The sequence below is a fragment of the Nerophis ophidion genome, linkage group LG07, assembly GCF_033978795.1.
Source record: "Nerophis ophidion isolate RoL-2023_Sa linkage group LG07, RoL_Noph_v1.0, whole genome shotgun sequence".
Taxonomy (NCBI): domain Eukaryota; kingdom Metazoa; phylum Chordata; class Actinopteri; order Syngnathiformes; family Syngnathidae; genus Nerophis; species Nerophis ophidion.
The window spans coordinates 53,430,633-53,440,632 of record NC_084617.1 but is presented as its reverse complement, the minus strand read 5'-3'; the positions used below and the strand labels follow the sequence as shown (position 1 = coordinate 53,440,632).

Genomic DNA, 10,000 nt, shown 5'->3' with positions numbered 1-10,000 from the left:
AGCGAGGATGAAAGATTCGTGGATGAGGATATTGATAGCGAAGGACTAGAAAAAAAAACAAAAAACACGCGGTTACATTGGGACGGATACCGATGTTTTTAGACACATTTAGTAGGATAATTCTGGGAAAGTCCTTATCTTTCTATTGTGTTGCTAGTGTTTTAGTGAGTTAAATATTACCTGATAGTCGGAAGGGTGTCTCCATGGGTGTTTTGACGCACAGTGTCTCAGGGGAGTCGACGGCAGCTATGGACGGCACAAGCTCAGCTTTTCTCCGGTAAGAACTGACTTTTTAACCACAATTTTCTCACCGAAACCTGCTGGTTGACATTCCGTCGTGTCTCATGTTGGCTTGACCGCGCTCTGATCCATAGTAAATTTTCACCTCCAGGAATTTTAAACAAGGAATCACTGTGTGTTTGTGTGGCTAAAGGCTAAAGCTTCCCAACTCCATCTTGCTCCTTTGATTTCTCCAATATTAATTGAACAAATTGCAAAAGATTCAGCAACACAGATCTCCAAAATACTGTGTAATTATGCCGTTAAAGCAGACGACTTTTAGCTGTGTGTGTGCGCAGCGCTCATACTTCCTAAAAACCAGTGACGTATTGCGTACACGTCATCATTACACGACGTTTTCAAGACGAAACTCCCGGGAAATTTAAAATTGTAATTTAGTAAACTAAAAATTGCCGTATTGGCATGTGTTGCAATGTTAATATTTCATCATTGATATATAAACTATCAGACTGCGTGGTGGGTAGTAGTGGGTTTCAGTAGGCCTCTAAGGTTTATATAATGCAACATTGTAATTACCTTGGCAGCATATAACAAGAGAAAAATGTTGTCAGTCGAAATAATCCGTCTTTAATGACATCAAGGTTGATTTGTTTATATGGTCACATGACATCATAATAAATGGCAATGTCATGGTTGAATAGTGTACAGTGTAAACTTGTATATCAAGTAACATAATACACACACTTTGGCACATTTTGTCTAAAAAAAATCTTCTTCAGAAGGCACACACAACAGGTTGGCTGAGACCAGGAGACAGTAGTTTAAAGTGACCAATCAGAAAAAAGGGGGAGTTGCTCGGCCGTGTATTCTATGCCCACCCGTAAGTGCCAAAATGGAGGAAACTCATATGCGTCGAGAAAGAAAAAGACACATCGCGAGCGCAAACAGAGTCCGCACGTGGACAGAGAAGCCGCGCCAACGTAAAATGAATTTCAGCTCGTGCAAAACGAATCACACAAAATGTGGTTTTCACGTGCAAGGATTGTTTTGGCGCCAAAACATTTCATCCATGATAATATATATGTCCTTTAGGGTAGTCGAGGTTTGTCTCTGTTCTACGCCGAGGTGAGTCGAGACCAAGATGGCCGTCTGAGAGGGATAGAAGTTCAGAGGCTGAAGGACAAGCTGGGAACCAGACAGATGCCAACAGCAGAGTTACTGCTGGACGGCATGCTGGCACACAAGGTCAGTGTATTTGCCACTGGACTTAGCAAGCTTGACCACAGGGAGGCACCATTTTCTTCGACTTTTTTAACCTTTTACATAGCACCATCTTTGTGGCAAAAATGATGTGTGAATTTGATTTATTTTATTTCAAAATTGTGGTTGTTTAAAGAGGCAGATTTCGCCACTTGAGTGCTTATCAAATTGTCTTAACCTCTTAAGGCCCGAGCTGTTTGTTTACATGCTTTTTTTATTTCTCTTTGCTATTTGGGCTTATTGGACCCTAATTAGAATAAAAACTAAAAATCATCTTTTGATATGATGTACTTAGTCCATACTGTAAGTACACAAACTTGTTTCTCCATAAAAAACAATGTAAATATGAATAATGGGTTCCAGCCTCGAAAAGTCCATATTTTAGTGAAGGTTTGTACACCTTGAACACCATATAAAACTATCTGCAGTACTGTATATCAAACAAACATAACAAGGAGGTGATGGATCAACTATCTATTAACAAGCCAAAGCAACAATAAGCTGAACTGCCAAAACATGCACACACCGAGAAGTCCAGGAAAGATGAGATCACCTACCTAGGTTCCATTCTAGAGGCTAATCTTTCCTGTGATAAAATGGCAAACAAGGTAATCAAAAATGTCAACCAAAGAACGAGATTCTTCGACAGAATCTCCTCTCTGGTCAACAAAAGCACCTTGAAGATTCTAGCGGGAACTCTCCTTCAACCCTTTTTCGATTACGCTTGCTCCTCCTGGTACCCCAGCACCTCCAAAACCCTCAAATCTAGACTCCAAACATCCCAGAACAAGCTAGTCCGGTTACTTTTAGACCTCCACCCCAGATCACACCTCACTCCAACACACTTCCCCAAAGTGGGCTGGCTCAGGGTGGAGGACAGAGTCAAACAACTTGCACTGAGCCTAGTCTATAAAATCCGCTACACCTCCCTGATACCGAAGTACATGTCCAACAACTTTGTCAACGTAAAGGACCGCCACAACCACAACACCAGGGGGAGCTCCACAAACCATGTTAAACCCAGATTCTGATCTAACCAAGGTGTTAACATTTATTTATTTATAACTCATTCTCTTTCTATGCCACATCAATGTGGAATGCACTCCCAACAGGTGTAAAAGTAAGTGCATCTCTATCCTCCTTCAAAACCGCTCTAAAACAACACCTCCAGGCAACTTCAACCCTTTACTACAGTATCATGTTAGACCCGCTCGACATCCATTGCTTTCGGTCCCCTAGAGGGGGGGGGTTGCCCACATCTGAGGTCCTCTCCAAGGTTTCTCATAGTCAGCATTGTCGCTGGCGTCCCACTGAATGTGAATTCTCCCTGCCCACTGGGTGTGAGTTTTCCTTGCCCTTTTGTGGGTTCTTCCGAGGATGTTGTAGTCGTAATGATTTGTGCAGTCCTTTGAGACATTTGTGATATGGGGCTATATAAATAAACATTGATTGATTGATTGATTGATTGATTGATACTAATACCCTCCTCCATTCACATCCCATCTCACCGGATTGTAAATAACCTACTGTAAATAATCAAATGTATTTCTAAGTTATATATTTGTTCTTATGCTATCTGAACTCACTATGTTCTCTGCTTGCTGTACATATCCTACTAACTAAGACCTACAGTGTTTCAATGTACATTTCTCTGTTGATGCAATTGTTGATGACTGAAGTATTGATATCACCCAAAGCTCCTCATCCCACCCCCCGGATTGTAAATAATGCAATGTATAGACTATGATAATTAACTTGTGTGATGACTGTATTATGCTGATAGTATATATTTGTACCGTGAATTGATTAACGTGGACCCCGACTTAAACAAGTTGAAAAACTTATTCGGGTGTCAATCGTACGGAATATGTACTGAACTGTGCAATCCACTAATAAAAGTTTCGATCAATCAATCAATGGTGCCCTCACAAACGGTCCGAAATCACAAAAATCCTTAAATTTACCAATCATATTTCTAAAATAATAAACATTTAAGAATGTAATACCCACTGGCTACGTTGTCTTTTGCGAATGTGCAGCTGACTGGAGCATGGAGCAGGAAAACACAAGGGGGTTAAGGGAGGTGGCCTTCTGTGTGTGCTAAAAGAGATGAGTGCCTTCTCCTTCACTGTGATATGTCTGCTTCGGCATAATTTTCCAGAAAAGTGTGTTCTCATCACAATTAAAACTTGCTTCGGTATGAAGCCTGCTTCGCTGATTCTTCTATGCTGTTGAGCACCGTTAATGTACTTACTTACAAATAGTCTTTTTTTTTTTAACTCCACAGAATGTCCACGCTGGTCTTTTTGGGACTCATATTTAGTTAGCAAAATGGACAAAACTTGCCAAAACGTGAAAAACTAGAGACAAGGCACACACTATGAAGCACAGAGACGTGCCTCATACTGTAATGTAATGCACAGTAAGTGGTGTGGAGGGTTCAGGCTAACCTAATGGCTGCACCTTGCGTCTCAGAATGGCTGCCGGTGGGACACAAAATGAATGAAGGGTTCCTTCACGGAGACGTAGTTTGCACACAAGGGCATATTGGACCTGATCTAATGTTTCGTAAATTGAAAAGTTTGCAAAAAGAGAGATTTGTAAATCAAGGTTCTACAGTCCATGTAACATTCCGCAGAATCGAGAGTCCAATCAAAGAATCCAACGCGTAGCTAACTCAGTCTCTACTTTTTTGTATGTATGACTGCAACATAGGCCACCAGGGGGCCCGATAAAATTGAGAGTGACAGCACTTTGATAAAGAAGATGATAAATATTATTGAATCCAAGATAAAAACTTACAGTACGAGGGTACCTCTTCCCTCTCCCTCCTTGCTTTTTTCACCAACAAGAGTTTTCAGTAAAGGTACAGTAAAAGTAGCAGTTTCAATATTTTCTGCATGTAAAAGTAGAAGTGTTATCTATAAAATGTGTTTTTGTGTTAGGGTTATTTTGAGTGTGTTGAACAGATTAATTGGTTTCCAATAGAAAAAATGTTTTTTTTTTTATATGATTTTCCTGACCTTTTGGAACGTATTAATAGAAACCAAAATGTATGTATTACTAATAGGTATGCAAACAAAATACCATTGTTATATTATTGTTAATTTGTGTCAGCTGATACAAAGTACACTAATTAGGTACACAAGAAAGGTAGACCTGCTGTATCCAATGAGATCACTGATTTACACCATTTTTTGGGAAGCTGCTTTTATACCCAATCATGGCACCCACCTGTTCCCAATTAGCCTGCACACCTGTGGGATGTGGGCTTTACGGCGGCAGAGGGTCTGCCTCACAATACAAAGTTCTGCAGTCCTGGGTTCAATCCCAGGCTTGGGATCTTTCTGTGTGGAGTTTGCATGTTCCCTCCAGGTACTCCGGCTTCCTCCCACTTCCAAAGACATGCACCTGGGGATAGGTTGATCGGCAACACTAAATTGGCCCTAATGTGTGAATGTGAGTGTGTGTGAATGTTGTCTGTCTATCTGTGTTGGCCCTGCGATGAGGTGGCGACTTGTCCAGGGTGTACTCCGCCTTCCGCCCGATTGTAGCTGAGATAAGCGCCAGCGCCCCCCGCAACCCCAAAAGGGAATAAGCAGTAGAAATGGATGGATGGACCTGTGGGTTGTTCCAAATAAGTGTTTTATGAGCATTCCTCAACTTTATCAGTATTTATTGACACCTTTCCCAACTTCTTTGTCACGTGTTGCTGGCATCAAATTCTGAAGTTAACGATTATTTGCAAAAAAAAAAAAAATGTTTATTAGTTTGAACATCAAATATGTTGACTTTGTAGCATATTCAACTGAATATGGGTTGAAAATTATTTGCAAATCATTGTATTCCGTTTATATTTACATCTAACACAATTTCCCAACTCATATGGAAACGGGTTTGTAATACAGTACCAAGTTCTGGTACAAGAAATTGGTTGATAGATATTGGTGCTCAACAGTACCAATTTTTGGTACTGTTGAGTGTGTTCATGTGTTAATAAATGTGTATAATAGTAAACACATTAAATAACATTAAACATTGATAATAACTGTGCTGTTCAGTTGTTAAATCTGGTTTACTTTACAACTAAGCATTCATTTAAATTTTTGGGTGAATCGGTACTCGGTAGAATTTGGTTGGTCCCTATAAAAGTACCAATTGTGGTAAGTTTATTTATTATAATTGTTCTTGTTTTGCACTCCAACACGTTGAAATATTTTTAAAAAATTGGCTATCGTACGTTTTATATATATATATATATATATATATATAGATACTGTAGATAGTACTTTATTGATTCCTTCAAAAGAGTTCCCTCAGGAAAATAAAAATAATAATAAATTATATTGCCGCATAAATGTTATCTGTCTATCTGTGTTGGCCCTGTGATGAGGTGGCGACTTGTCCAGGTTGTACGGCGCCTTCGGCCCGGATGCAGCTGAGATAGGCTCCAGCACCACCCGCGACCCCAAAAGGGACGAGCGGTAGAAAATGGATGGATGGAAAGTACATATTAAAGTAGAAACGCAACACTCTTTCAAACAGGCCGTAGAGTACAGTTCACCTTACAATGAAGTCAAATTCAGATTTTTTTTCATGTCTTTATTTTCTCTTTTTCAATACCAGCTGTCAGAAGATGGAAGAGGTGTGTCCTCTATAGCCAACATGCTGACTATAACCAGGATCCACAACAGCATCTCTGCAGCAGCAGCAATGAGAAGGCAGGATACAGCTCAACTTTGCATTGCTTTTTGGCCAAGCCGCCTCTTTACTTTGCTTAAAACTCAGATGAGCCATGTTTCTGTATTCACAGGGTGGTCCAGTTAGCTCGTGACTATGCCACTCGCCGCACTGCTTTCGCAAAGCTTCTTAAAGACCACCCACTGCACATGCAGACTCTTGCGAGGATGGAGGTAAGCTGGCACTCAGGGATACGTCTCTATGGATTAAAAAACTCCTACTCTGATGCAGGTGGAGACCCGTGGGGCTTTCCTTCTAGTGATGGACGTGTGTCGCCTGCTGGGCCGAGAGGAGAGCGGCGTCGCCACCCAGCTTGATGCACACCTTTTGCGTCTGCTCACACCCGTTGTCAAACTCTACACTGGGAAGCAGGTGAGTTCAAACATTCTTCAGGCACTCATGTCAAACTCATATCAAATGTGCATTGGAGTTAACCCCCCCCCGGTATATGGCGCTAATACTACAAATCCCAGAATGCTTTGCTATTGTGTTGACACATCAGTCAAGACCAGCTAGTGTAACCACCTCATTTTCTGTTAAGAGATAAGATAAGATAAGATAAGATGATCCTTTATTCATGGCACAACTGGGAAATGCACAACATTACAGCAGCAAAGGGTATAGGTTGAAAAAACAAAGTGTAAGTAAAGTATAAAAGTATGCAATTATATTATATAAAAATAAAGCTATTTATATATATATATATATATATATATATATATATATATATATATATATATATATGGGTGCTGGATCCTATCTCAGCTGCATTCGGGCGGAAGGCGGGCCACACCCTGGAAAAGTCGCTACCTCATCGCAGGGCCAATACAGATAGACAGACAACATTCACGCTCACATTCACACACTAGGGCCAATTTAGTGTTGCTAATCAACCTATCCCCAGGTGCATGTCTTGGGAAGTTGGAGGAACTATATATATATATATATATATATATATATATACATATATATATATATATATATATATATATATATATATATATATATACAGTTGTGATCAAAATTATTCATCCCCCACACAATTTTTGTATTTTAGCAAGTTGGACATTTATTCCGTATTTTGTTTATAGTCATATCAAATAAAGATGCATTAAATAGACAAATGCAACTTGAATTACAACATTATATTTTGTAACATACCAAACAGTATCATTTCTCTTAATATATCATTGACAAAATTATTCAACCCCTTGAAGATCATAACTCTTAAGAACAGAATTTGAATAAGGTCTTTTTAATCAGGTGTTGAAAACACCTGTAGATGTGATTAGAACCATAACGAGCAACAATTAAACTGATTGAAAAAGACTGTGACGCTCAGCTTCTTGTAGATCATGGGTGTCAAACTCTGGACCGCAGGCCAAATTTCATTTGGCCCTTGAGGCAATATCAAATTGACAATAGAGCTGGCCCGCCGGTATTATACAGTGGCGGTGCCGTTGTAACACCACGTTTACTGCTAATACTCATACTTGCCAACCCTAACAATTTTCTCGGGAGACTCCCGAAGTTCTGTGCCCCTCCCAAAAATCTCCCGGGGCAACCATTCTCCCGAACTTCTCCCGATTTCCACCTGGACAACAATATTGGGGGGTACCTTAAAGGCACTGCCTTTGGTGTTTTCTTCAACCTATCTTCACGTTCATACAAACAGCATGCCGGCCAAGTCACATAATATATGCGGCCTATACCCACACATAATTGAATGCAATGCATACTTGATCAATAGCCATACAGGTCACGCTGAGGGTGGCTGTATAAACAACTTTAACACTGTTACAAATATGCGCCACACTGTGAACCCACACCAAACAAGAATGACAAACCCTTTTCGGGAGAACATCCGCACCGTAACACAACATAAACACAACACAAGAAATACTCAGAATCCCTTGCAGCACTAACTCTTCCGGGACGTTTCAATATACACCCAACGCTACCACCAACCTCCCCCCCCCCCCCCCACCCCCACCCCCCAAAAAACGCTCACCTCTCATTATTATTTTATTTTCAAATTTATCAGCTTGTGGAAAAAGTTAATATGGATATTTACCTCAGAAGGCTGCAAATAGAAAAGAGGCATTACATTGTTTGGTAAAAATGTTATTTAATATACCACTGATGTTTTTTCGTTTGTTTTGTGAAAGTTAAGTTTGCACTATTCCGTTATATAAGCGTTGCTTGTTCCATATTCAGTGTTAAAGCAAATCAGTGTAGCAAACTGAGCAATAATTAACGTTTTATTCATGCAGTTTCTCTTGCCACTTCAAGGCTTGAATGTTTGATTCATTCTTTGTTGTTATTTTATTTTCAAATGTATTATTAGCCTGTGGAAAAAGTTGATTTTTATATTTACCTGAGAAGGCTGCAAATAGAAAAGAGGCATTAAAAGTTTATTTAAATTGTATTTGATATGCCATTGATTTTTTTTGATGATTATTATTATTATTATTATTATTATTATTTGAAACTCGATTTTGCATGTCACTATAAAGTTATAAAAGCCTTGCTTGTTCAATATTCAATGCACAACTTGTTTGGGTCTCTACTAAAAGGTTAAGTTGTTCAACAGTGGCCCGCGGCTTTGTTCAGTTTAAAATTTTGGCCCACTCTGTATTTGAGTTTTACACCCCTGTTGTAGATGGTCAATGGTGTATTTGCAACATGGTGAAGTCCAGGGAGTGGTCAAAGAAGTCAAGAGAGGAGGTATTTTCTCTTCATAAGAAAGGATATGGATATAAGAAAATAGCAATCAATCAATCAATCAATGTTTATTTATATAGCCCCAAATCACAAATGTCTCAAAGGACTGCACAAATCATTAGGACTACAGCATCCTCGGAAGAACCCACAAAAGGGCAAGGAAAACTCACACCCAGTGGGCAGGGAGAATTCACATCCAGTGGGACGCCAGTGACAATGCTGACTATGAGAAACCTTGGAGAGGACCTCAGATGTGGGCAACCCCCCCCCTCTAGGGGACCGAAAGCAATGGATGTCGAGCGGGTCTAACATGATACTGTGAAAGTTCAATCCATAGTGGCTCCAACACAGCCGCGAGAGTTCAGTTCAAAGCCGATCCAAGACAGCAGCGAGATTCCCGTCCACAGGAGACCATCTCAAGCAGAGGCGGATCAGCAGCGTAGAGATGTCCCCAATCGATACAGGCGAGCGGTTCATCCTGGGTACCGACGAGCGGTCCATCCTGGGTCTCGACTCTGGACAGCCAGTACTTCATCCATGGTTATCGGACCGGACCCCCTCCACAAGGGAGGGGGGGACATAGGAGAAAGAAAAGAAGCGGCAGATCAACTGGTCTAAAAAGGAGGTCTATTTAAAGGCTAGAGTATACAGATGAGTTTTAAGGTGAGACTTAAATGCTTCTACTGAGGTAGCATCTCAAACTGTTACCGGGAGGGCATTCCAGAGTACTGGAGCCCGAACGGAAAACGCTCTATAGCCCGCAGACTTTTTTTGGGCTCTAGGAATCACTAATAGGCCGGAGTCTTTTGAACGCAGATTTCTTGCCGGGACATATGGTACGATACAATCGGCAAGATAGGCTGGAGCTAGACCGTGTAGTATTTTATACGTAATTAGTAAAACCTTAAAGTCACATCTTAAGTGCACAGGAAGCCAGTGCAGGTGAGCCAGTACAGGCGTAATATGATCAAACTTTCTTGTTCTTGTCAAAAGTCTAGCAGCCGCATTTTGTACCAACTGTAATCTTTTAATGCTA

At 40.5% G+C, this 10,000-nt stretch overlaps 2 protein-coding genes across 2 annotated transcripts in view; one reads left to right on the top strand and one right to left on the bottom strand.

Annotated features, from left to right (window-relative positions):
- Nucleotides 1-6,756, top strand: part of LOC133556915 (acyl-CoA dehydrogenase family member 11-like) — a 28,985-nt gene extending 22,229 nt beyond the window's left edge. Inside the window, exons 7-10 of the mRNA XM_061907267.1 lie at nucleotides 1,333-1,485; nucleotides 6,127-6,221; nucleotides 6,314-6,413; nucleotides 6,472-6,756. Of these exons, the coding sequence (XP_061763251.1) occupies nucleotides 1,333-1,485; nucleotides 6,127-6,221; nucleotides 6,314-6,413; nucleotides 6,472-6,756 (633 nt within the window). The remainder of the gene's footprint in view (nucleotides 1-1,332; nucleotides 1,486-6,126; nucleotides 6,222-6,313; nucleotides 6,414-6,471) is intronic.
- A 10-nt stretch (nucleotides 6,757-6,766) lies between these two features.
- Nucleotides 6,767-10,000, bottom strand: part of LOC133556914 (P2X purinoceptor 2-like) — an 11,177-nt gene continuing 7,943 nt past the window's right edge. Inside the window, exon 7 of the mRNA XM_061907266.1 lies at nucleotides 6,767-6,773. Within this exon, the coding sequence (XP_061763250.1) occupies nucleotides 6,767-6,773 (7 nt within the window). The remainder of the gene's footprint in view (nucleotides 6,774-10,000) is intronic.